Source organism: Arvicanthis niloticus, chromosome 9 (assembly GCF_011762505.2).
Source record: "Arvicanthis niloticus isolate mArvNil1 chromosome 9, mArvNil1.pat.X, whole genome shotgun sequence".
Lineage (NCBI taxonomy): Eukaryota > Metazoa > Chordata > Mammalia > Rodentia > Muridae > Arvicanthis > Arvicanthis niloticus.
In genome coordinates, this window is record NC_047666.1 from 27,580,185 (window position 1) to 27,607,965 (window position 27,781).

Below are 27,781 nucleotides of genomic sequence, written 5' to 3' on the forward strand. Positions count from 1 at the left end.
AAAAGATTTATTTTTAAATTTGTGTTTATGTATGTGTGTGAGAGAGACAGAGTCAGAGAGAGACAGACAGAGAGACAGAGAGACAGACAAAGACAGAGACAGAGGAACAGAAAGAACATCTGTGTGTGGATGCTTGTGGAGGTCAGAAGAGGACATCTTGTCCTGGTCCTTGAGTGACAAGCTGTTGTGAGCTGTCTGTTGTGAGACTGGAACTGGAACAACTCAGGTCCTGTGGGAGAGCAACAAGTTCTCCTAACCACTGAGCCTTCTCTCTATACATAATGTATGTACCAGTGTACAAACAGGAGTTTGTTTTGTGGGCCATACAGTCTGTTTTGCAACTACACTACTGTTCCTGTTGCAGTGCAAAAGCAACCATAAGCTACAGGCAAATGAATGTGGCTATGTTCCAATAAAACTTTATAGACAGAGACGGAGTGTTGGCCTGCAGGTGCTAATTTCCTGACTTATGCTCTGTAGGAAGGAGCATGTCCTTCCCTCCATTCTCTCTTCTCATTAGCTGGCGTCAATGTTTGAATATTTCCATCTCCTCCAAAAATTTACCTTTAAATTACATCCTCCAAGCAACAATATTGGGATGTGTTCATATGATCAGAATCGATATAGGCAACATGGAAATGAAAGAGGAGACAGATCTTTCCCAAGGCCTTAACTGTCCTTAAGTCAGAGCAAATGAAGGGGCAGCAGTCTCTTTTTGGGAGTTGAGACTGTACACTGCCATCATGCAGGGGGCATGGAGATTTTATAAGGTGGAAAAGGAAACTTTAGAAGAGCAAAGTTTTATCAGTAGATTTATTATTATTATTATTATTATTATTATTATTATTATTATTATTATTATTATTATTATTTTAAATGGTTTCAGGGCCCAATAATGCTAGTGGTTGCTCTCATTGCTATCCTGGCTTTCTTGTCAGGTTTTAGAGTTTCTCCACTAGCTTGAGGTTCAATGTTTTAAGTCATTAATTCTTCAGTGCGACTTTGGGAGATGGTGGCACTAGAGGAATCCATCTGCAAGATGCCTTTGTAAGAGGGCTTGCCGCAGAGAGACCCTTTCCTGCCCTTCTGTCATATGTCAATTCCTTCCTTAGACAATGCAATGTCAAAATGCCATATTGGCAGTAAGGAGCAGCCCTCACCAGACAGCTAGTCCTGACAGTGACTGACTTGGCCTTGGACACTTACAATTGTAATAAGTGTCAACAGGTACCTGATGTTAATATCATCAACCTTGGTTAGTTGCTTAAGGTTTCTGCCATCACTCACATTAAAGATTGAACTAAATATTAGGGGAGAAACTTGAGTCTCTGGAAATTTCCCGTTTTTTAAAAAACTTTTGCCCACTTAGTCTTAGTGTCAATATAGAGAAGGCAAACTTATTTTCTTAAGGTAGTATACTGTTTCTGAGCTGAGAGGCCGGCGGGTTTTTTTTTTTTTTTTTTTTTGCATATGAAGGAAACAGACAGTAGATAAGGAAATCAAGGGTGAACACGGCTAACAAGCTCCTCAAGACGCACGCAGGCGCTTTAAGATTTTCAATCAGGCGCCCCACGGTCGCCCAGTTGCCCTGGAGACGGGGTCCTTTCTGAACGGGCCCAGCCATCTTGTGGTGCTGTTGGCCAATCAGCGGTTGCGCCGTGGCGGGGGGGCGGGGCGCGTGTCGGTGGCGCTCAGCTCGCGGTCATGGAGGCACCGGTCGGCTTGCTGCTGCTGCTATGTCTCGGGGCCTTGGCTCCGACGCCCGGCAGCGCCTCCTCCGAGGCTCCGCCGCTGGTCATCGAGGAGGTGAAGCGCACGGTGGACCTGAGCAGCCACCTAGCCAAGGTGACGGCTGAGGTGGTCCTGGCGCACCCGGGCGGCGGCTCCACATCACGAGCCAGCTCTTTCCTTCTGGCCCTGGAGCCTGAATTGGAGTCGCGGCTTGCGCACCTAGGTGTGCAGGTGAGCGGCGGGAGAGCCAGTGAGGCCTCACGCGGGATGCCTGAGGCGATCGGGGATTCCTGGGGAGGCCAGGGCGGGGCGGGGAAGTTGAGGGCGTTAGGGATCCACTAGACGTTTGGTTGTCTGAAAGGCAGGTGTGGAGAGGACAGCGGAGAAGTCGGGGTCCGCCGTCCCTGTTGTCCGCGTGTCCTCTCGTACACGTCAGCACAAGCTCCCGAGCGTGGGGCGCCGCCCACGTGGCTGCTCTGGAGCCCGAGGCGACCCCTTGGTCTCCTGGCGACCTCCTTCCATACCTCAGAAGGGTCTTGGCTGTGACCGAGTGAGGTACTTCGGGTACCTAGCTTCTTTTTTGTCCCCTGGACATGCTCGTCTGGTGGAGGACTATCAGTGAGTTAAGACAAATTTATTTCCTGAATGCAGTTGACTGGTGTAGTCTGTTCTCTCTAGACAGCAGCGTTCAGAAACACTGCAGGTTTCTGGTATCAGAGTTTGTCATTCCTCACACCCGGTTAATGTACCACCCCTCTGAAAGCTGCTGCTTAACGCTTTCTTAATGTTCAGACTTCTTGAAGGTAGTTTGAAGAGTCAACCCCCTATGCTGTACAGAAGAAAGGTGAAGCCCGGGTTTCTTCCTCCCCTCCGCCTCTCATTGGAGCACCTCAGCGTTTAGCCTTCTGTGCTTTTCAATGTACACACTTTTACACCTTTCAAGGAAAGAAATCGTGGGCTTTGGGAAGAGAGGGAATGTCCACACCGGTTACTTTTTATTGCTGTTCACATTAACTATATTCATTAAGTGATTTCCCAATTTACTAGGAGGAGGCTAGTCATTACAGTATCACATTTCTAAGCACACTGTGTGGAGCTATGAAGTGACTCCTTTTCCCTTTAACATTGAAGCCTTGTTCATGCTGAAGCACAGCTTTCCTCAAATATTTCTGGAAAGACATTCATGACTTCATTTAATTTGCAGTTCCACCTCTGAATGTTTTGGATGTTCAGTCCTGTTTTGTGAAAACCAGTCATGACTTATGAAGTCACAGTATAATCAGATCACAGCAGGTGCTTGCCAGCCTGCTGTCCTTGTTGAAAATGAATACAAGTTGGGTCCCTCCACATGGCTCAGAGCCTCCAAGTTCAATTCCACAGCCATCTGTAACTCCAGTTTCAAGGTGCACAGACATACGTGCAAACAAAACATCTATGTACATTAAAAAGAAAAGATCAGGAAAAGAAAAGGCTGTGGCAGGTATTTTAAGAACATTCTTCACCCTCTAGCAACCTTTGAGGCATAGGTATTCTTACATGGCTGTGGAAGTATCTGGCTTTGGAGCTTATTAAGCCCCCAAATGAAGGTCTGATTTGTTCCGTACCCTTGGGTGTTCCTGCATTATTGCTACCTTGCTTTCTGGCCTTGACATGAAATTAAGACTTGTGTTTCAGCTCTGCAGTCATGTTACTGACTTATTCACAGTTGTGTTAATTTTGGAGGAAGACCAGTTTATACTCCTAACCTGGGTGAGAAGCTACTGGATGACGCATATAAGAAAGAGCACACATTGCCTTGGAGACGTGGGTGGATGGATACAGGAACCTTTTAAGGAGCCAGTAGGACAGTAGGATTATATAGTTTAAACCATCTTTTCTTCTTTCACTGTTTTGAGACAGGGTATTGCTATGTAGCCCTTAGACTGTTTTGGAACCTGGAATCCTCCTGTCTCAGCCTCCAGAATGCTGATCATCTTGGTTCTCTGTTCCATGTACTGAGACTACAGTAAAGAGTTCTGAATGAGCAAGAGGGTACTAGAATGTTGTCCTGTAGTAAGAGTCTAGTCAAAGTAATGGCAGTTTAAAGCATTTTTCAGTCTAATATCATTGAGGATGAGTATGTAACTAAATACTAAGATACTGAAATAGAAAGATAATATTTTAAAAATTACTCTTGGAGTTGGGATATAGTAATAATTGCCTATATAATTCCAGTATTTGGGCTGGAGAGATGGCTCAGCGGTTAAGAGTACTGACTACTCTTCCAGAGGTCCCAGCAACCACATGGTGGCTCACAACCATCTGTAATGGGATCTGATGCACTCTTCTTGTAAATAAATAATATATTTATTATAAAAAGTAAACAAATAGTATATTTTTAAAGAAAAAGAATAATTCCAGGAGTTAGCAGGAGGGTCAATAGTTTACGGTCATCTTAAAGGGAGTTTGAGGTTAGCTTGTGCTACTTGGGACCCTGTCTCAAAAGAAAACGATTTCTTGGGTTGGTGTGTGGTGCAGTGGTAAAGCACATGCTAAGCTGCACCAGGCTTTGAGTGCAGGTCTGAGAAGAACACAGAAAATTATTCTTTGTAGTATTATGTTCTCTGTTGGGAATAATTATTGCTTCAGTCCTAGAAAGTAGTTTTTTGTTTTGTTTCATTTTGGTGGGCATTAGGTTAGGCTAGCCAAGCGTCAGTGGAATGCGTATGCTTTCTACAGACTACCCACAGTCTGTCATTCCAGATAGCCCCTCAGGAAGCCTCAGCAGTCTCTTGAAGTTAACCTGGTTACACGGCTGTCGGCAGTGGAGGGTAAGCGTACAGGAGTCTGCCATAGTGGCCATCAGGGCCCTTTCCCCTGAGGCCTTTGCCACTGCGCCCACTCGGGGAACAACAATTTTGGTTACTTATAGGACTTCTGCTGTTTCCTTATGTTTTGTGCATACAGATATTCAAATATAAAAAAGAAAATATTCAGAAAGAAGTCTTTGGGCCATTTAGGAAGTGAATGTAGAGATAAGGTCTTTATGTGTATTTGATTGTTCAGGAAAGGGTTTATAAGATGTTTATAAAACTTATTCTGTGTACCAGTAACTCTTTGATGGTGTTTCAGAGAAAAAAAAAATGTTGGGATTGGGATGTGGTTCACTGATAAAGGTATTAAAATTAAAATTCAGAGGTTTAATTGGCTTGGATAAGCACTGGGATCCATCCCCAGCACTACAGGGAGTAGAAGCACTTACAGTACAAGACTATTGATGATTGGAGTTTGCCTGATGCAGTGGTCCACATCTGTAATACACTGGTACCTTCAGATGGAAAACAGAGACAAAAGAATCACCTGGAAACTTGCAGACCAGTAAGCTTGGAGTAGCCATTATGGCAGAAACAGTGGGAGAGATCCTGTCTCAAAAACAAGGTGGAAGAGAACGGCTTCTGACAGTTGTCCTCTTACCTTCACACACGTGCTATGGCAAACATACATACGCACACATCCCACAGTAACAAAACGTACATATGCACACATTCCACAGTAACAAAAAAGAAAGAAATTTTGAAAAGTTACATTAATGGAAATATTGTAAGATAGTTGGTATAATAGTTTCTTTACTGCTGTGATAAAACATCAAGACCAAAGCAACTTATGGAGAGGTTTACTTGGCCCTTACTGTTTCAGACAGAGTCCATTATAGCAGGTAGCAGGTGGCCAGTAGCTAGAACACATCTTGATCCACAGGCAGGAGGCATAGAGCACACTGGGAATGGCTGGAGTTTTTTTGAAAGCTCAAAACTCACCCATGTCGTAGACACACATGAAGTCAAACTTCCAAGTCCCTCTCAAGTAGTTCCATCATTTGGGGACCAAGTGTTTAAGCATAAACCTTTGTGGGGCATTCCCATTCAAGCCATAATTGGCTAATAGTTGGCTTAAAATTTAGAACTGCAAACATAAAAAAGAATAAACTATTATTTTCCCCCCTGTTATAGATAAAGGGAGAAGATGAGGAAGATAACAACCTAGAAGTACGAGAAACCAAAATTAAAGGGAAAAGGTAAGCTAACCAAGGTGTTTCTAAGGTGAGTTAACCAGATATTTGGGATAGGGTGGATTGAGATATCAGAATATTCCCTAGTTGTCTATCTAGCTCAGAGTTGGCTACACTGGAGGAGGGAATCTTGTTGGGATCAGTCCCCATATGTCGAATTGACTGGGTCGTCAGCAGAGGTGACGGGGAAAGGTGAGCGCTGCTTACTTGGACCAGCACTAAGAAGAGAAGCAGAGCTGATACTTGAAGCCAAGGGGATAGCATTGTCCTAGGAGAAGATGGAGAGCTTGAAATGTTGTTTCAGTTGTGAATATTACATAGCAGTACGAGTGCCGTGCTGTGAGTTCTGTGTGAAATCGTCCGTGTTCTAATCTCTGAGAATAAAGTTCCTGGAACATTTGTAAAAGCCTTCAAAGTTTTACTAATGATTTACTAGGTCTAACAAAAATACATTCCATGGTTTAGAAAATTCAGATTCATTAGTCTACAGGCTATGTCTATTTGTTCACTTGTATGCATGCTACAGCTGGTGTGTGGAGGTTAGGGGACAGCTTGTAGAAGTGGTTCTCGCCTACCATGTGAGTCTTGGGGATTGAACTCAGGTAGTCTGACTTGACAGCAGGACTTTTACCCACTGATACATCTCCCTGCCCTAAGCATTATTTTTTTTTAAACTTTTGTTTTTTGAGACAGGATCTCTTTTTAAAAATTAATTAGTTGATTTTGTGTGTGCGGGGGGGGGGGGGTGGGGGGGGGGTGGGGGGGGGGTGCTTTGGACGAATAGATGGTGGTGCACCTCTTGCATGCAGTGCCCTTGCAGACCAGAAGAGGGCATCATATCCCCTTGGAACTGGAATTGTAGTTGTGTGCTGCTTTCTGGGTGCTGGGAATCAAATCTGGCAGCCAGTACTCACATTGCCAAACCATCTTTCTGGTCTCTCAGTTTCTTGAGACAATCATAATGTACCTCTGGCTGACCTTCTCCTCCCTCTGTCACTAAGGAGGACCTTGAATTCTAGCTCTTGAAGCCTTCATCTTTCAAGGGCTGGGATTAGAAGTCTGTCACTTGACTGTCTGGTATTTTCTACATTCTTGCTATTAAAACAAACCTAAGGTAAACATTTGGACATCTGTCTTTAAAGGCTTACATTAATATATTAAAGGTGATAGCTTTTATCTTGAGTATAGAGTTTACTGTGACTTTAACTATCTCTGTTTTCAGTATCTTTAATTATTTTTTTTTTTGTTGTTGTTGTTTTTTTGAGACGGTCTGTGTAGCCTTGGCTGGTCTAGAGCTTGCAGTATAGACCATGCTGGCCTAGAACTCACAGAGATCTGCTTGCCTCTGCGTTTTGAGTACTAAGGTTAAAGGTGTGTGCCACCATGCCTAGCCAGTGTTTTTAATTTTAATTCTCTCTCTTTCTTCCTTCAGTGGGAGATTTTTCATGGTCAGACTCCCAGTTGCTCTTGATCCTGGGTCCAAGCTCTCAGTCGTGGTGGAAACTGTCTACACCCATGTACTTCATCCATACCCGACTCAGATAACTCAGTCAGAGAAACAGTTTGTGGTGTTTGAGGGCAACCATTATTTCTACTCTCCCTATCCAACAAAGACCCAGACCATGCGAGTGAAACTTGCCTCCCGAAATGTGGAAAGCTATACCAAGCTGGGGAACCCCTCACGATCTGAAGACATCCTGGATTATGGGCCTTTTAAAGACATCCCTGCCTACAGTCAGGTAGGTGTCGGAGACCATGTCACTGCCATGCTTGGATGGGATGTGCTAAGTAGCATTCTGAAACTGTTCTGAACCTATCTTAAAGTGACTCTTAGTCCTATTAACTTTTTGAGAACTGAGTTTAGAGGCTGGCAAGTAAGCATCATGGGAGAAGGCAGGGAGGTATTCTGGATAGGGTAGTGATGGACAAGAGAGACACTGGGGTGTCTGTGCACCAGAGGCTAAGGCAAGAACCTCGGGATTGGGGCTGGAAGAGAAAGCAGTTCATGATTAAGATTTTGTTGTGAGGCAAGGTAGTATATGCCTTCATTCCCAGTGCTCTGGAGACAGAGGCAGGGGAATTCTCTCAAGTTTGAGGCCAGCCTGGTCTACATAGAGTACCAAGTTAGCCAGGAATACACAGTGAGACCCTGTGTCAAAAAAGAAAACAACAGACAGCTCGGCAGTTCCGAGCACTGGCTGCTGCTCTTTGAGAGGACTTGGCTGGCTTCCAGGCCCACGTGGCAGCTCACAGCTAACTCTAATTTTGTAGGATATGATGCCATCTTTTGGCTTCCTTGGGGACCACATAGGCATAAATGCAGGTATACACATAAAGTAAAAAATTACTGTGGAAAATCTCAAAAATGTCCAAGTGGAGAACTGACTCTTGAAGAGCCGCTTGCTTGTCAGCTGCTTCCAGAGTCCAGCTGCCAGTGCTCCTCCCTCCCTCCTGTTTTCAGTTTTGATGATGATTGCTTTGTTATGTCTACCTGGGGATCAGAGGACAATGTGCTAGTGTCACTTCTCTCCTTCCACCTTGTGGTTTTGGTGACTGAACTCAGGTTGTTTGGTGTAATGACCAGCGCCTTACCTGCTGAGCCATCTCCCCTCTCCCAGTGTTTCATTACATTTGATCTCTTCCTTAGCTGCTTTTCCCTTGTTCCTCTGCTCTCCCTTTTTGCTCTCTTTTTTTTTTAGTTAAGGAAAATAAATAATGTTATTTAAGAATTTCATACAATATATTGTGATCATATTCACCTTCTGTTCCTCTCCTTAACTCTTCCCAGAGCCATCCCCACCTCCCTGTCCCCACCTCCCTGTCCCCACCTCCCTGTCCCCACCTCCCTGTCCCCACCTCCCTGTCCCTACCTCCCTGTCCCCACCTCCCTGTCCCCTACCTCCCTGTCCCCACCTCCCTGTCCCCACCTCCCTGTTCCTACCTCCCTGTCCCCACCTCCCTGTCCCCACCTCCCTGTTCCCACCTCCCTGTCCCCACCTCCCTGTCCCCTACCTCCCTGTCCCCACCTCCCTGTCCCCACCTCCCTGTCCCCACCTCCCTGTCCCCACCTCCCTGTCCCCACCTCCCTGTCCCCACCTCCCTGTCCCCACCTCCCTGTCCCCTACCTCCCTGTCCCCACCTCCCTGTCCCCACCTCCCTGTCCCCACCTCCCTGTCCCCTACCTCCCTGTCCCCTACCTCCCTGTCCCCACCTCCCTGTCCCCACCTCCCTGTTCCTACCTCCCTGTCCCCACCTCCCTGTCCCCACCTCCCTGTCCCCTAGCTTCAGGCCTTTTGTTTTTGTTTTATAATCTGTTGATTCCGGTTTGCTGTTCATACACTTGGGGGTGGGGCCATTGACTGGAGTATGGTCAGTCTACCAAGAGCCATAGGTCTTTGGTTAGGATTGGGAGCTCATAAACTCCCTCTCATGCTAGAGGCTGCCTGCTGTGACCTTGTGCAGTTCTGATGCAGGCAGCCACAGCTGCTAGGAGTTCAGGAGTGCGGCTCTCCCATCACATCTCGAGGACACTGTTCTGGTTTGGTCGTGCTAGCTCTTAACCGGCTTGCCAACCTCCTCCTGTGGTGGTCTTTGCTCCTCCCTTTTTTTCTTTAAGATTTTTTTCTTTTAAAATTATTTTGGTAAGGTTTTTGGAAACAGGGTCTTGTGCAGTTCTTCCTGGCTTGGTGCTTGCTATGTAGACTTGCTTCCTCAAATTTGTGGCAGTCTTGCTGCAGCTCACTCTCACTTTCTTACCGAGTTGGGGATTACACCCAGGACTTCACTTATGCTAGGCAATACGCTACCACTGAGCTAAGCACTGGCTCCATGGAATTCACGCTGTTCTTGGCTTTTTGTAGCACAGGCTCTTGCACCAGCCTCTGGAGCACTGGGATTGTAGATGTATAGTACTGTGCTCGGCTGGAGAGGATATTAGTAAGGATATTGCATCATTCTTTTTCTTAATAACTACATTGTAAACCGTTTTCTTGTAGCCATTTTGCTTTGTATTATTTATCATCTTGTCATAGATGAATGGCTAGGATTTTGGGTTTTTTGTTCCCTATTTAACACCATAATGAACATTTCTTTGCATATATTCTCAGTAATAGATTCTGGGAGGGGACAGACGGGGTCTCATGTAGTCTAGGAAACTACCTATGTAGTTGAGGATGACTCAAAATTCTGATCCTGCCTTTACCTTCCAAGTTCTGGTATTATAGGTATACACTAATATGCTGGGCTTAGAAATAGTATATATATATTTTTAAGATTCTTTTTCTCTTAGCCAGGTGGTGGTAGCCAGTATTTGGGACACAGAGGCAGGTAGATCTCTGAGTTCGAGGCCAGCCTGGTCTACAGAGTAAGTTCCAGGACAGCCAAGCCAGGGCTACACAGAGAAACCCTGTCTCGAAAGATCAAAACAAAATAGAGAAAAAGAGAGAGAGAGAGAGAGAGAGAGAAAGAGATGTGTGTGTGTGTGTGTGTGTGTGTGTGTGTGTGAAGGTGTCTGATTCCTGGAACCAGGTGATTGTGAACTGCCAACCAGTAGGGGGCTCTCTAGCTGTTACTCTCTCTTTAGTCCTAGAAATAAATTTTCTCAAGTTAAAAAAAAAAAAAAAAATCAAAGCATGAACATTCCCCGCCCCCTTGTTACTATGCCTTGAAAATATGCCAGTCCTTCCCCTGTCCCTAGACAAGTGGAATTACAGCTGTGTGTTCCCATTCCTAGCTCAAACATAAACATTTTAGATTGGGAATGATGACAGTTGCTTATAAAAACCAATACTCCAGGCAGATATGACAGGATTGTTTGAGGTCAGCCAGGCTACATGTTCCATGTTCCAAAAATATAAGAAAAGCCAAGAACATTGAAAAAATAGAAATAAGTTTGTGTGTAACTGTGTGTGGGCATGTGTGTTTGAGTTTGCTCACATGTTTGTGCATCTGGGGTTGAACCCAGGGACTTGGGCATGCTATGGTTGGGTTCTCTCAGTGAGCTGCACCTGTGACTCCAGCAGTCTGAAGCTACCATGCTGACAGTACTGGTTCTGCATGGTGTTAAATAGGATTCTGAATTGAGTCTTAAAAGAAGCGGCTATAAGCAACAAAATACCTGTTTACCCATTTCATGGGATTCGGAAAGAAGGATATTTTCTTAACTCTTAATTTTATACTCTCATCTTTCTGTAGTTATGGGCACATTCATAAAAGGGCATTGGATTACTCAGTGACCAGAGAGACAGCAACCTACACCCCATTGGATGTTGGGCCATTAACATATATATAAATACATATATGTATATATGTGTGTGTATATGTATGTATATGTGTGTGTGTGTATATATATTCCCAACCCCGGAGAGATTTTTAAACTTTTATTTATTTAATGTGTATGTGTGTGTTTATGTGTGATGTATGTTGGTGTGAGTACCGTAGCACATGCCTGGAGACCAGAGGGCAGCTCTTGAGAGTCAGCTCTCTTCCACTATCAGAGATTAAATGCAGCAGCAAGTGCCCGTACTTGCTGAGCCATCTTGCTATTTCTACTAGAGATTAAATCAAAACAAAACTAGCCCATGGGAAGATTGGCAGAGCACTTGAGGAATTCTGAAAATATAGATGTGGATTGTGTTGAATGTTACTGGGAGACGATATACTTAAATTATACTGATACTTGGAGGCAGGATTATCACACACTGAAGACTTTGTATTGTTTCTTATGTTTATCATCTAGAGCCAAGGCTATGGAGACTGCTGAACCTCTGCCTATTTTATTTTTTAGGTTTTGTTTTTTTGTTTTTTGCTTTTTGTTTTTGTTGTTGGTTTTTTTTTTTTGAGACAGGTTTTCTCTGGGTATCCTGGAATTCCTTCTGTAAATAGGCTGCCCTACAGAGATCCATCTGCTTCTGCCTCCAAGTGTTGGGATGAAAAGTGTGTGCTACCTGGGCTGGAGAGATGGTTCAGTAGTTAAGAGCACTGGCTGCTCTTCCAGAGGGTCTGGGTTCAGTTCCCAGCACCCAGCTCACAACTGTCTGTAACTCATAAGTTTCAGAGGATCTGGCACCCTCACACAGCCATTCATGCCGGCAAAACACTAATGCCCATACAAATAAAGTGTGTGTCACACACACCAGCCAGGTATTTGTCTGCCCGCCCGCCCGCCTGCCCTCCCTCCCCTCCTGCCCTCCCTCCCCTCCTGCCCTCCCTCCCCTCCCTCCTTCCTTCCTTTCTCTTTGAAACAGAGTCTCTACTTCCTAGGCTGGCCCTGAACTCATGGTGTTCCCTGTGCCTCAGGCCTGTTGTGTTTTGGAATTACAGGCAAAAATGACAACAAAAAAAGGTGGGAGTGGCTGCTGCAGGCCTATGCTGCTAACATTAGCCAGTCAGTGTCAGGGAGGTGACTTTGAGAGCGAACAAGGAAAAAAGGTGTTAGGAGGATGTGCTACTACTCCTCCAGAGGACCTGAGTTTATTTCCCAGAACCCATATCTGGTTACTCACAGCCTTCTGTAATGCAAGATCCAGGGTGTCCACACACACATGGTGCACATACAGACGCATACATACATAGAAATAAGTCTAAAAAACCACTCCATGTGTTGATGCTTGGTGACTGTTCTGTGATGGTTCATAGGCTTGCTCTAGTTAATTTCTTTTAAACTAGTGTGGGTTTCTCTGTTACCACAGCTATGAACTGTTTGTTTCCTTCCCATCTAGGATACTTTCAAAGTACATTATGAGAACAATAGCCCTTTCCTGACCATCACCAGTATGACCCGGGTCATCGAGGTTTCTCACTGGGGCAACATAGCTGTGGAGGAGAACGTGGATTTGAAGCACACGGGTGCGGTGCTGAAGGGGCCCTTCTCCCGCTATGATTACCAGAGGCAGTCTGACAGTGGGATTTCCTCCATTCGTTCTTTTAAGGTATGAGTGGCCAGCTTGTTCATTGTGGGAACTGTGACTTTATCAGTGTGTCCTTTCTTTTGCTTTTTAGTTTTGAGGGATTAATGGTGATGTTGAATATCACTGTTACTCAGAAGGGTCTTTAAGGAAAAAAGTTCCTGTATTTATATAAATAGTGCTTTTCTTTTTTCTCTCTGCAGCAAGGTTAGTCTGGAACTCCCTGTATAACTTAGACTGGTCTTGAACTCCTAAGTGTTGGGATTACAGACATGTGCCACTGTGGCCTGCTCTCATTGCAGTGCTTCTCAGCTTTCCTAAGATTGTGTGCGACCTTGTAATACAGGTCCTTGTGTAGTGGTGACCCCAACCATAAAATTAATTTTACTGCTTTTAAAAATTATAAAATCTGTGTTTTCAGATGATCTTAGGTAACCACCGTGAAAGGGGTGTTTAACCCCGCAAATGGGTTATGATTCATAGGTTAAGAACCCTCTGACCTAGACTGTTTTTTTTTTTGTTTGTTTGTTTGTTTTTTAGAAGATTTCAATAAAGAAAAAAAATATTCATATTCTAAATTCTAAAATCATCACCTAAACATTTCCTTGTTGTTTTAAAGATTAATTCTGTGTATGTGTCTTGTGTGAGTGTGTGTGACCTACCGGAAGAGGCTGGAAAACTGTTGGATCCCTTGAAGCTGCAGTTCAAGGCATTTGGGAACTGTCTGATGAGGGTGCTGGGGTCCGAACTCTGGTCCTCATGATTGAGTAGCAAGTGCTTGTAATTGCTCAGCCATCTTTCCATCCCTGCTGTTTGTGTTTTAAGGTGGGGTGCTGTGTAACCAGGCTGGCCGCTAACGTAGCATGTATCAGAGGGTGGCCGTGAGCCCCTTGGTGCTACCTCTCAAGTGCAGGGGTATACTACCATGTTGCAGGCTTTTTTTTTTTTTTAAATAATGAAGCAGACTTGAGGTTTATTAAAAGACTTTAAAACTTACATTTATTAACTTCCTGTTGTGTGCTTGGGTGTGGTGTGTATGTAATACAGATTTTAATTTGAGGCTAAGAGAGTGAAAGAACCTTTCATCTGGAAAGACATAACTGAGAAGCGTAGGTACGATTAAGAAGATTAATAGATTGAATGAGCCTCTGTCTTATGAGTGAAATGTTATAAATACTTTTGTTTATTTACATATTTCTGAAATGCTCACTATGAACAAGTGGTTGTCAGCACATTGGATGTGTAAGCATATTAGATGAAGGACTTTGTTACTCACCCACTAGTAATTTGATATAGTTTCTTTTTATAACTTCACTATTAACGAGGGGATTTGTAAATATCTCGTTTGCTGTTGAGAAGATTTATCTACTTAGCATCCTTGATTGAGAAATAGATGTGCAAGCCGGGTGGTGGTGGCGCACGCCTTTAATCCCGGCACCTGGGAGGCAGAGGCAGGTGGATTTCTGAGTTTGAGGCCGGCCTGGTCTACAGAGTGAGTTCCAGGACAGCCAGGACTACACAGAGAAGCCCTGTCTTGGAAAACCAAAAAAACAAAACAAAACAAAACAAAAACCCAAAACCCAAAACAACAACAACAACAACAAAAAACCAACCAGAGAAATAGATGTGCCATCTATCTAGACCTTCTGAAACCTTGGGGAAAGTTAAGGATCTTGAAAGTTTACAGTCCAAAGTCTGGTGCAGGCTGTATTTCTGCAGAGGTTCCTAGAGTTTTTAGAAGGCATTTCCTCTCTCCTGCAGACCATCCTTCCTGCTGCTGCCCAGGATGTGTATTACCGAGATGAGATTGGTAATGTTTCCACCAGCCACCTCCTTATTTTGGATGACTCTGTGGAAATGGAAATCCGGCCTCGATTTCCTCTCTTTGGAGGGTGGAAGACACACTACATCGTTGGTTACAACCTCCCAAGCTATGAATACCTCTATAATCTGGGTGAGTGTTGCACACATTAAGAATAGGATTACAAAGGGCTGACTTTTCCTTTAACTTCGCCAATGCTTGTATGCAAGGAGTGTATTCTCTTATTACTCTTAGAAGGGTGAGGTGTCAGTGCCTTTGTGAGTTGGGGTAAATTGCAGTTGTGAGTGCAGTGCCCACACATGCTGTCAGTTCAGATTTATACTGTCTGCTGTTGAGCACAGCTGTTTACATTTTTAAGGTAGTTTTTGAACTTTTTTTTTCTCTCAATTATTTTACATTTATTTATTTGTGGGTGTGTACATGCCATAGCACATCTGTGGATGTCAGAGAACACTTTAATGGAGTTGGTTCTCTCCTATTTGGTTTTTAGGTGTGGAACTCAGCTTGCCAGCACTGGTAGCTAGCACCTTTACCTGCTGAGCCATCTAACTGGCCAGTTCACTGCTCTTTGACCATCTTTACTTTTTGTGTGGTGTTAGACTGAACTCAGGGGGCCCCACATATCCAAGTAAATGCCACTGAGGCACACCTAGCTCTTAGAGATATCTATCCATCCATCCATCCATCCATCCATCTTAAAAAGCCCAGAAATAAGAGGAATAAAGAAAAGTTTTAATGCCAGGCTTGGTGTCACACACCTTTAATCCTAGTACTTGGGAGGCAGAGGAAGATGGAAGCAGGCTAATCTGTTACAGGCCAGCCTGGTCTACATAGTGCTTCTGGGCCAGCCAGTGCTAGTGAGACCCTGTCTCTAAAAGCAGAGCCCATGATTATAAACATTCTGTCATATTTTCTTTTTTTTTTTTTTTTTTTTTTTTTTTTTTTTATTTTTCTAGGCCAGGTTCTTTGTAACTTTGGCTGTCCTTGAGCTGGCTGTGAGGACCAAGCTATACTCGAACTCACAGAAATCTACCTCCCACTGTCTTCTGTCTCCTGAGTACTGAGAGTAAAAGCTTCTCTCTCTCTCTCTCTCTCTCTCTCTCTCTCTCTCTCTCTCTCTCTCTCTCTCTGCGTGTGTGTCTGTTTAAATTACTGCTTATATAGTTTGAGATACTACTTGTTAGCTTTTGCCCTTTTAGAAATACTGTTTTTTTCTTAGTATCTTGGTTTATAGATTTCTTCCCCGTTTCCTTACCATTTCTCTTTGAGGCTTTTGCTCTGCAGCCTGCCGTCTAGAGTTCTGACTGCTAAGTCAGTACACAGAGTACCCTCTGTCTGTCCTGTTTGTGAAAATTGACAGCTGCCCCTTGCTCTGAGCGAGGTGTGGCCTGACTGAGGGCCCAGGTGCCCATTCCTTAGGAAGCATCTAGTGTGCTCTCTTTCTTTGTGATGCTTGGATAACCCTTTGCTTTAATTCTACTGTTCCCTTTTGTTAGCTGAATAGGATTTATAAGGATTTACTTTTCTTGGTTCATGCACTGCCATAGAGAAAGTGAGAGTCAGTGTGGGATTCATGACTGATTGTCTGTATTCTGTGTCCCTTCCTTCCTTTCTTTTTTTTCTCTCTTTGTGCTGGGATTGAGTCCTGGGCAAGAGTTGTACCACTGAGTCATTCCAGCTCCAGATTTTTCTTTCTTTCTTTTTCTTTTCTAATTTATTTTATTTATGTGAATACACTGTTGCTCTCTTCAGACATACCAGAAGAGGGCATCAGATCCCATTACAGATGGTTGTGAGCCACCATGTGGTTGCTGGGAATTGAACTTAGGACCTCTGGAAGAGCAGTCAGTGCTCGTAACTGCTGAGCCATCTCTCCAGCCCCCAGCTTCAGTTTCTAAGTCATTCTGTAATTAGAAATTTAAACAGTATGCAGGATTCATTTATTCCTTTGCTAGTATTCTAGTTGATGTGTATGTATATTCATCTCCCTTTAGTGCTTAAGTACCTCTTCAAATTAAACTCCTGAATTTTTGACATGGCCCTAATCTCTTTTAGCATCTTCGCTGTCTTATAAAAAGACTAGCTTGTGTAGTTTCTGCTCCAGGTCTTATGTCAGCTATGTTTCCAAGAAAACTTGGTTTGCTCTAGTAAAAATGGTATTTAAGTCTGTAATGTGAGAACTAGGGGTGTTAGTTGCTCTGAGCTTGTCATAGTCTATCCCTTTCTGTTGTGGAACTTAATGTATATTTTATCTCTGTAAAACATTAAGCATCTACAGTGCATTTGCTTTTATATTTCATATCTAATTCCACAGGGAAAACCTTGGTTCTGAAGAGCACAGGATATGACAGGATTGTAGGGTTACAGAGTTCTGTAGCCAGTCATTAATTTTCTCTCGTAGTTCGTTAATTTTTGAGATGGTGTCTTTTTTATTGTGTAGCCTAAGTGGATCTAGAGCTTAAGATCCTCCTGCCTCAGCTTCTTACTCAGTGCTGGAATTATAGGCATATTGTCTTCTGTCTCTCTCTCTCTCTCTCTCTCTCTCTCTCTCTCTCTCTCTCTCTCTCTCACTCACTTTCCAATACGTTATTTGCTGGACATGGGGGCATATACTTTTAATCCTAGCACCTCAAGAGGCAGAGGCAGGCAGATTTCTGTGAGTTTGAGGCCAGCCTGGTCTACAGAGAGTTCCAGGATAGTAAGGGCTGTTATGCAGAGAAACAAAAACAAAAATAAATAAATATTGCATTATTTATATGTTGTGTGTGTGTGTGTGTGTGTGTGTGTGTGTGTGTGTGTGTACACCTTTGCCACAGCATTTATTTGAAGGCCACAGATGAATTTATGGAAGTCATTATTTCCTTTCATATGGTGAGATTGAACTCAGGTCATCAGGTTTGGTGGCAAGTGCCCTTAACCTGCTGAGCTGTCTGTACAACCTGCATCTTTACCTTTTCTAATGTTGGTTTCTGGGGTGAACTTGAAGTAGGTTTAGTAGGACATCCTTTGCATGGTTGAGTTCTTTGTTACTCTAGCGTGGCATCCAGTGATGTCCGGCTTGCCTTCTGAGCTTTCTTGGCCTCTGAGGCTGGAGCTCAGTGGCAGAGCGCTTCCCCAGCACGTGTGGGTCAGTTCCCAGGACTGTCTGGGGACGGTGTGGAAGAAACTGCTCACTTGGCTATTCTACATTTTACAGTTTGTATTCCTTTTCTGACGGGCTACTCTGGTAGCCTTGTGAGCTTTTTAGGGGCTAGACAGCTAGGACGTGGGGGGTCTCTGCAGGCCTGTCTCTCTCCTGCTGAGCCAGGGACATATCTTTGGGATTTGTCTGGTCACCTGCTTGGCTGGCTCTCTGGAGCGACTTAGCTGTTGTAGTTCTTCTCTCTTTGGTCCCTCAGTTGCTGTGTACCTTCTCCCCGCTCTGTCCACCACAGACACTGCTCGCCTGCAGGTCTTGTGGCTGTTGATGTGTTGTGAGAATGTTTTCTCTGGGATGGAGAGGACCAGGCCGTGTCTACTGCCCCCTCCCCTATAAAGTCCCAATGACAAAGCAACGTTAGATTCTACCTTGGGGAACCAGTGTTTACTGGGCTTAGAGAATCTAGGTGAGGGGCTACTGGCAGGAGTGTGGGTGACCCTAAAGTAGCTATGCTGGAAAGTCAGCATGGATGATGGCTTCCCATAGCTATAAATAGAGAACCCCTCTCCCCTAATTTTTTCTCAAAAACCTATTCTAGTCCCTCCCTGGGAGGCTCTGAGGCTGCTCTATACTTAGGGCATAATTTTATACAAATGTCTTAGAGGTGTGGTTGCTCAAGTGAGGGTCCCATCACCCCCCTCCTGTGAGGTAATGTATGCCGCCTGCAAACCCAGCTGTGATGGGTGATGTTTTGCAAATGAGCACCACTGAACTGAGCTGAAGAGAATGCAGGGTGCTGTGTTTTAATGGTCCTTGGGTTTTGTCGTTGCCTAGCTGTTCTGCCTTCTGTGGAGCTCTCACTCCACTGGCTTTTGTCCACCAACTGTTGATAACATCTCTCCCCTCGTGTAAGAGGAGAAAGTTCATATCTTACAATGTTCTATCTGCTATCTTGTTCTCTGCTCACATCATTGCGTTGTTGATGATTCTCAGGTGACCAGTATGCACTGAAGATGAGGTTTGTGGACCACGTGTTTGATGAGCAAGTGATAGATTCTCTGACAGTGAAGATCATCTTGCCTGAGGGAGCCAAGTAAGTCACTGTTTCTTTCCTCTGTACGCCATTTCTCTGACAGTATCATCCCGATGCCTCACAAGGGGCCTGTGTTCTAGAGGTATAGTGTAAGTGCTCATTAAATAGCTTTGACTGAGAAACCTTTCTATGGAACCTTCTGACTAAAGCTAGGAAAGAAAAGCTAGAGGGCACAAGATTTATTTAGGAAACTTTCCAAACACAGTGTCTGCCTGGAGCAGAAGCCAGAGGTGTACAGTAATGCAGAGTAATGGCTTGAGTCTAATGCCAGGGACGGACGTGGAGATGAGCCCAGAGGGTCTCAAGTTGGAACCCAGCCTGGGCTACGTAGTTCCAGCACTGTCTTTGCTACAGGTAGCAAGTGCTTGTCTTTTTTTTTTTTTTTTTTTTAAAGGTATACTCTGTGCTGTGTTAACAGTGAATGGTTCAGCTGTGGCTCCATTCTTTCCTATCTCAGAGTCTTTGTAACAAACAGGAGGAATCATTTTTGGTCAGTTTGAGCAGTTTGGGTAAGAGGAGTCTGATAAAATGAGAGTTTAACTTAAAGAGCTAGGTTTTGGGAACGAAGGTATGAAGGCAGACTGGAGCTGTGCATGTAGTCAGTGGTAGAGTGCCTGCTAGACTTTTCGTGAGGCTTTGGTTCAGGGCCCAGACTGCTGGTGTGTGTGCTCAGAGGAGAACCCCTGATGAGGAAGGAGCGTGGGCATCTGGAGGAACCCACAGGGCTCCTGTCCTTAGTGCGAGCTGCTTATGCTTTCGTGTCACTCTATCTAGTGTCTGTCCCTGTCGGTTCATATGTCTTCTCTGATTAGCAGGATGACATGTGCTTTGTTCACGGGGAGGGATTGTTCCTTCAACCTAAACTACTGTGTTACTATTGTCATGGGGACTTTAGGCCTGACCAGAAAGTAATATACGTGCCCTAGTCCTGGGAGAGATTGTGATTTGTATGAGGAAAGAGCATTTTGAATAACTCCCAAGGCACTCTTGGGGTTCTGGGAGGATCCTCCGGTGGACTGTACTGGGAAGCTGCACACTATGCTCGTGAGCATTGGAGGGAGCTGTCGGTCCTGGGCTGAGAGTGAGTCAGCAGCAGGGGGAAGGACTGCCAGATGCCTGCAGTAGGCATGGGAGTTTAGCCTCTTGCAGGCCCTTAGTCTTAGAATTCTGCAGCCCGTACCCTCATCTGTCGGTGTGGGTTGTCGAGGCTGTGACTGTTGTGTGCGTGTTCTAGGAATATCCAGGTAGACAGTCCCTACGACATCAGCCGTGCCCCAGCTCGGCTCTGACTGTTGTGTGTGTTCCAGGAACATCCAGGTAGACAGTCCCTACGACGTCAGCCGTGCCCCAGCTCGGCTCTGACTGTTGTGTGTGTGTTCAGGAATATCCAGGTAGACAGTCCCTATGACATCAGCCGTGCCCCTGCTTGGCTGTGACTGTTGTGTGTGTGTTCAGGAATATCCAGGTAGACAGTCCCTATGACATCAGCCGTGCCCCTGCTTGGCTGTGACTGTTGTGTGTGTGTTCAGGAATATCCAGGTAGACAGTCCCTACGACATCAGCCGTGCCCCAGATGAACTGCACTACACCTACCTAGACACGTTCGGCCGCCCAGTGATTGTCGCTTACAAGAAGAATCTAGTCGAGCAGCACATTCAGGACATCGTGGTGAGTGGCTCTGCTGTGTGCTGTTGGGGTTGTTGGCAGTGGCTTTGGGTTGTAGACTTGAGCTGGTCTTTTCTGACACCTTTCTCCGGCTCACAGGTGCACTACACGTTCAACAAGGTACTCATGCTGCAGGAGCCTCTGCTGGTCGTGGCTGCCTTCTACATTCTCTTCTTCACCGTCATCATCTACGTCCGTCTGGACTTTTCCATCACCAAGGTACTCTGCTCTCTTCCTCTGTGTCAGGTGTCCTAGTGCCCTCATGATGTGTCACACACACAACTCTACCGTAAGCTACACAGGACCTTGTACCTCTGAGAATGTGATCATGTTAGGCCCCTGCTTCCTGCATTGTTTTGGTTGTAGAAGCAACCTGGACACTAGGTAAGGTCAGAAAAGCGTGGAGTGATGGGTGGTGGTTAGTCTGCTGTTTTGCTCCTTGTTCTCTTCTGAACATGGGGTGGAGTGCCCTCTTGGTCATGTCAGCAATACCTTCCGCCCCTTCCCCTGTGGTAGCTCCTTGTGGGAAGATAATATCAGAGTTCAGATCCCACTGACATGGGGTAGCCCACCACCTTCTTTGCTTCTTTGGAGTACTGCTGGCTGGCTGAGGGCCACCTTTCCTGGGGCTGGGGGCACAGAAGTGTCGTCAGGTCATCTTTGTCTCTTTCCTTTCCTTTCCTTCAGCTCCATTCTTTCTCAGTATTAGCAATAGTACTGTTTGTTAAGGGAGCCTGAAGCCCTGTTGTGGGCACCAGAAGCGTCCTATTCATCTAACGTTATAAGGATTTATTGTGTCCACCAGACCTAAGCCAGCCTCTGAGTTGTTGCACAGGCCTTGCCAGAGAACGAATAGTGCGAGGATCTGTAGGGGTGGGGCCTCTAAGGGATGTTAATGGCAGGAAGAGTCAGTCCATGATAGTTCCTGAAGTCCTTGAGAACCTTTGAAGGAGTGACACATGATGGTCTCTCTGAAGTCTTCCAGGACTGGGGCTGAACTCTTGTGCCAGTTTCATACCTCAGTCTACCATTATTGTCCTGGTCACTTCCATGTGCCTGGGGAACTGAGAGTGATGCTTCTTCACCTCGATGTCTTCTCCAGTCCTTGTTGTTGAGCCTAGTCCTCATTAAGTGTCAGAAGGGGTTGACTCTTGGCTTTCTGAGGTGGCCTCTGTTGGCTGGTGGCAGTAGGCATCCTATGGCAGGTAGGTCAGAGTGAGCTTGTTGACAGACATGGTGTCTCTCTCTACCTTCCAGGATCCAGCTGCAGAAGCCAGGATGAAAGTGGCCTGTATCACAGAGCAGGTCTTAACCCTGGTCAACAAGAGGTTAGGCCTCTACCGTCACTTCGATGAGACTGTCAATAGATACAAGCAATCCCGGGATATCTCTACCCTCAATAGTGGCAAGAAGAGCCTAGAGACAGAGCACAAGGCTGTGACCAGTGAGATTGCTGTGCTGCAGTCCAGGCTGAAGACGGAGGGCTCTGACCTGTGTGACAGGGTAAGTGTTATTGTTGTGACTCACTTGTCTATGGCCTCCACGCCGCACATCAGGGACTGTTTCTGGGTGAAAGCAGCATCCTCCCACTCCTTGAGCTAGGCAAGCTTCAGTGGCTCTCCCATCCTCACATGTGCAGAAGCTCAGGTTCATCAAGTGCTGCCAGTGCTCCTGGTGGGACAGAAAGCTTTGTGGTGTCTGCAGGCCAGCTTGGGGAAGTTCTGCAGCCTCTGCAGCTCTGTGTCCGTGTGGCTGGCAGTGAGTGAGGGCAGTGCTTCTCCTCCCAGATGCCAGTCTTCCGCTCTAGGTGGCCATGCCTGTAACCCCAGCACTCTGGAAGTGTGTATATATGTGTAGGAGTGTGTATTTTCAGATGACATCCACCCAGGCCACATAATGAGATCAAGGTGAGTCCTGGCCAAAGGTAAGACCTTGTCTTAAAAAGAGAGGGGAAAAAAAAGGCACCCAGCCATAAATCCCAGGCTAAATCTAGCCTCTCAGTGCTCTCAATGTAGGCAGATTACCTAATTTCTCTGATTCCTTTTCCTTATGGATAATGGGCAGTCAGTAGTCTCTGTCAGCACCTGAGAGGTGGATCATGTCAGTGTTTAGAGTCCTGAAGTCATGTGCTGTTCGAGCTAGTTACCAGTAAAGGAAGGTTTTCCTCAGAGTTCTTAGGCTCCCTGTTATCTCTTCCTCCCCCACCTTGAATCTCATACTTGCCCTTTAGTTCCTTTCTGTCACCCACCATGGAGCAAGTCTTCATGTGCTTAGAGGGTTTTATGTGTCAGCTCCTTGAGGGTGGAAAGAACACTTTATCCTTTACTACTTTCTGAACCCTGACGCACTTTGGACAGTAGAAGTAATCTGGTCATCACCCTCCACAATGCATATTGGTCTTTGTCCTAACGGATGTGTGGCCCCAGTAGAGAGAAGAGACACTCATGGAGCCTGCTGTGTTCCAGGCACAATGATGGAGTTCCATGGTTTTATGGTTTTCAGCCTCAGTTGTCAGGGTGGAAAGCAGCTTGCTTGTCATTTGAAAAGAACATGATGTGTAAATGATGAAGCTACTGTTTGGAGCCAGGGTTGTTTGCCTGCTTGCCAGCCCTCTGCCATAGGCAGTACTTTTTGCTGAATTTTGACTCTTCTTGTGTCACCCTGGATCTGTAGGCCTGGGAGGCAGTGGGGCTTGTTGAGTGAAATGAAAGGACAGCTCCCAACCTTGTCCTGTTCTTTTCTCCGCCAGGTGAGCGAAATGCAGAAGCTGGACGCACAGGTCAAGGAGCTGGTCCTGAAGTCGGCGGTGGAGGCAGAGAGGCTGGTGGCTGGCAAGCTCAAGAAGGATACATATATTGAGAATGAGAAGCTCAGCTCAGGAAAACGCCAGGAGCTGGTCACCAAGATCGATCACATTTTGGACGCTCTGTAGCGCTTGTCTCCAGAGCAGGCCGGGGTTCCCTACGCTTCAGATGCCAGTGGATAGGTAGAGGAGGAGGTTGTGATTGGCCTAAGGCCTCAAGAACAAAGGCTGAGGCCCATCTATAGGCAGTGTAAGATGCTTGTCCCTTCTTTTTGAATGGTTCCCTTTTTTAAAAAAATAAAAACCTAAACAAAAATCCTGTTTAAAAGACAAACTTGGTTGTGTTTTGAGCAAAGGCATTTTCAGTAGTTGATTGGTGGTGTTTTGTTTTGATACCTGGGAATTTTTTTCTGTCTGTAAGTCCTGTTTTATGATTTTCTGATTCCTAATGTTTGGTTCTTTTGTGGGCGTATGCATGGTTTTTTAAAAGTGTGTATGACCAAATGAAAATAAAGGAGGGACTGTGAACATTGGCTTTTGCTGTGCTGAAATCTCTCATGTAATTCTGAAGTTCAGGGACAATAGTTTTATCACCATGGGTTTTCTTGTAGTGTGTTCAGGGCAAGTGTCAGAACACTGATAGAAGTCTCAGGAGGCCCAGGGAGGCACAGAGGTCACACAACAGTGGTGGAGTAGGCGTTTGTATTCCTTAAATTTGCCACACATGCTGAGCGTTGGAAACTGATGATCAGAGCAGAGAGATGGTTCATGGGAGAATGACAGGCAGATATTTCTCAAATTCATAATCTCAAATTGACCACACTGAAGAAGTCATGAGAACACTGGGCTTAGTCTGGATGTGTGTTTGTGGGAAGGGAGGGTAGTCCAGAGCTGAGCCTTAAGAACAGTGCAGGTGACAGGATGGCCAGTGTTCCAGGCAGTGGGTGTTGTGTGTGAAGGGCCCTGGTGTTGGGGGTCCCACAGATGGCCTGTAATTGAGTGGGTAGTACATGGTATGACAGGGCTGCAGCGGTCAAGTCCAGAACAAGAGAGCTTCATAGGTCTGTAAGGCTTTGGCTTACTTTATGTTAGGGCAGACTGAGCACTGAAAACTGGGCCAGTGTTGTTTTGGTTGAGAACAGCCAGAGTTTGGTATGAGAAAGCCAGGATCATATTGTAATCCAGGTCAAAGATGATACATAGATGAGGGGGTTGGCGTTGGGTGGTTGAGAACATGCTAGGAGGCACCTGCCTGGGGAACATCCCCATCTTCACAGTAGTTCCTGCTCTGTCAAATAACATACAAAGGCGGACCTTTGTATGTTCATCACCCGGCTGAGTCAGCCTGTCGTGGACCTCCTGCACATCATAGGCTACTGTTGTGATGTGACCTCTGGGCCAGCAGACAGATGGGGAGTTTGTTGAGAAGCTCGCCTTCATGTTAACAGGTGTGCACACACAGTAGTAGATGGTTACTGGCTGGCTGGCTTATGTACATCTTAAGTTGGTGGTGCTGGCTGATGTGTTGCTACCACCCATTGAGCACAGAGACTATAGGCCAGTTTTGACAAATGAGTGGATGAACTTGTTTCAGATATGGCAAGGTGCCTAAGAGCTCCAAATAGGATGTCTACGGACAGCCCAGAACCTGACAAGGGGAGATGTGGTTTGGGATGTCACATGGTTTGTTCAGCACCAAGTTAGTTTAGGGAAATGGGATGGAGATTGTGGTGGGTAGGTGCGCTCATGATGTAGAATTAGAAGATACCTATGTGGCAGGATATGTCTATATTGCCTGCTACTTAGAAGGCTGAGGCAGGAGGGTCACTTGAGCAAAGAAATTTGAGATCAGTTAGAGCAATGTGGTGAGACCATTTTTTTTTTTTTTAAAGAAAGCATTTATTGAATCAAAATACTTTTTAATATCTGCAAGCCAACAGTGAGCTCACTTTATTCAAGGATGAATATACAAAAAAGTATGCTTGTTAGAAAAAAATATGTCCATCATGTGGTACTGAGCAGAAATCATTGAAACAAAATCAAGACAGAGGATCTTAACAGCAGTAGATTCCCAAGAATTAGTTGCCACTAGGGTAGACAAATACTTTACAGGGAGAGAAGATACCAGGACTAGTGTTGGGAAAGCAAATGAAAAACTACAAGACAGGCAAGAGCTATCATGGAACACTGCAAACATTGCACAGAGGTCAAGACAGCAGACCAGCAATACCTGGGATTTAGGAGTGGGCCAGGCCAGCCATCAGCTGTTGAGTTGGGTACAGAGATCTACTGTGAAACTTTGAGGACTGGGTATGGTGGCTGTCGCAGGACTAAGCGCTTGGGAGGTGGGGGGTGGTGCATAAGGCCTTCAAGGTAAGCCTGGACTACATAATGAGGTCCATTTTCACGGACAACAAAAAGTGAGGGGAGGGGTGCGTGGTGAGTTTAAGGGGGACGATCAGGAGACCTAAGGATAGTGAAATCCAATCTTGCTTCTCTGGCCTCACCCAAGAGTTTGTTTAAGATGGAGCTTAATTGGTTGACAGTGGCTTAAGGAACTGCCCCTACACAGCTATGCGCTCTGGAGCCAAGTCTCTAGGTTGCTGGTCTTCCGAGGGGCTGAGGCTCGAGCTGGTGTTCTCAAGGTGATGGTGCTCTCACTTCGTGAATTGCCTGTTGTGCAGGTGCCCAGATCAGCGCCAGGCCCCACAGAAGCCCAGGCTTCTGTCTTTTGTCAGTATGCTGGAGCATTACAAAGCAGCAGCCACGCCAGGTCTATTTTTGCGTGAGCTCCAGACGTCCCCTGGTGGCTCAGAGAGGGAAAGGCTGAGCAAGCACACTGGCACCGCCTCAAAAGGGAGGTGTCAATTCTGCGATGCGCAAGCGCAGTTGGTGTCTGGCTTCGAACGCCGCCGCGCATGCGTGCGCCTCTCCTGGTTTAAAGGCCTGGTTCTGTTCGGCCTTTCCCAAAACCACCTGCTCGAAGGGGTTCCCTTATATGTCCTGGTTTCAATATTACCATGCCTGGGATTTACGTAGTCCTGCTTCAGGAAGCCGAAGGCAAAGGGCATTGTTTTGCTGGTGGCCTAGCGGTGGCGCTCTAATATCCCTGGGCTGGCACAGCAAATGCATCCTGTTTTCTGCTGTCTCCTTGTCTCCATTCTTGCTGCTCTGGTACCCAGAACATCAGGCCATTACAGCCCCTTGCTAGCCTGCACCTTAGTTTCCCCAGTAGCAAGAAAAGCCTCGGTTTCTCTCTTGGGAGTCAGAGAGGAGTGGAGGAGACCTGGCCTCACATCTCACCAGGTTTGGACCCTTGGGCGATGCACAGCCTCACTTTGAATCCAGGCATGGCAGATGGCTCTGGAACCAGTCCACCGCCTCAGCCCTATGTCCCAAGGCCACATGGCAGGTGGGCCCAGCCCTGGACAACCCTGTCTTGGCTCAGAGCACACAGCACAGGCCAGGGAAGGTCTGCGGGTTCTGAGCTGCCTCCATTTGTCTTGGAGGCTGACATGGAGAAAACCCCGAAGGCCCAGTCGCCCTCACAGTTTCACCACAAGTATCCTGACCGGGTGTCTGGTGCCGAGCTGATAGTGCAGGCCCCGGCCGCAGCCCTGCCGGAAACCGCGCTGCCAGCGGTTGGGGGCCGCAGGCTGGGACAGGAAGCGCTCGGTGCACCAGAGGCTTCTGCAGACCTGCACTGAGACCAAGCTGCCGCCATGTTGAAGATGGACTCCTGAGGCTGGACAGAGGCTGTTCTGTTCACCTGCCTATCACCAGGCTGGGGAGATGACAGCATCAGGACAGTTAGCCTCTAGCCCTCCCTCCCCCCCCTCCAAGGATTGGGAGTCCCTGTCTTCCCCACCCCCACCCCTGTGGCCAAGCCCTTCACTGTGTCCTCCTAGCCTCTTGCTTCAGTTTACATGTGACCTCTGACTAGTCTAGATCTAAACTAGGGAGCCTTAAAAGGTTAGTACTCAGATGGGGAAAGACAATCCATAACTTGGAGAGGATTCAGAGGGAAGCATTTTCATGTGATGATGAGACCAAGGAGAAGCCCAGGTTCCTCTTCCTTTGGCTTCCCTTGATGAAGAACCCAGGATTCCCTTCAAAACCAGTGTCTTAGTTAGCTTTAGCCATTATCATGAAAAGCTGCCTGGGCAGCTTATCAACAGGACTTTCCCGGCATACTTCTGGAGACTCCTGAAGGCAGGTGTGGGCATTTGTGTGTGGTGAGACTCCTCTTGGTTCTTGGGTGGGCTTTTCACCGAGTCCCTCATGCTGGAGAAGGAAGGAGGAACCTCTCAGAGACATCAGGTCACTCATTTCATTGTTCTTCCATGAGCTAATCAACACACACACACACACACACACACACACACACACACACACACTCCATTAGGGATTAGGCTAACATGAATTTGGGAGCGTACACACATGACTATGGTAAGAACTGGAGCCTGTTGCAATGCTAGTTGAGGAGGAGGAAGTGATAAGGAGGGAGAGGTATAAGAGCCAGTGAGAGAAGGAGCCAATGAAAGGAGTCAAAAGAGCAGAGTGGGTGGGCTTTTGAAA

General features: G+C 46.1%; 1 protein-coding gene across 1 annotated transcript; it reads left to right on the forward strand.

Annotated features, from left to right (window-relative positions):
• Positions 1 to 1,658: 1,658 nt before the first annotated feature.
• On the forward strand, positions 1,659 to 23,736 carry Rpn1 (ribophorin I). The gene is made up of 10 exons (XM_034511790.2): positions 1,659 to 1,962; positions 5,718 to 5,782; positions 7,209 to 7,515; positions 12,496 to 12,705; positions 14,443 to 14,635; positions 18,636 to 18,735; positions 20,265 to 20,403; positions 20,500 to 20,619; positions 21,658 to 21,903; positions 23,150 to 23,736. The coding sequence occupies exons 1-10, from the start codon at positions 1,705 to 1,707 to the stop codon at positions 23,330 to 23,332; spliced, it is 1,821 nt and encodes a 606-aa protein (XP_034367681.1). The 5' UTR covers positions 1,659 to 1,704; the 3' UTR covers positions 23,333 to 23,736.
• The last annotated feature ends 4,045 nt before the right edge of the window (positions 23,737 to 27,781 follow it).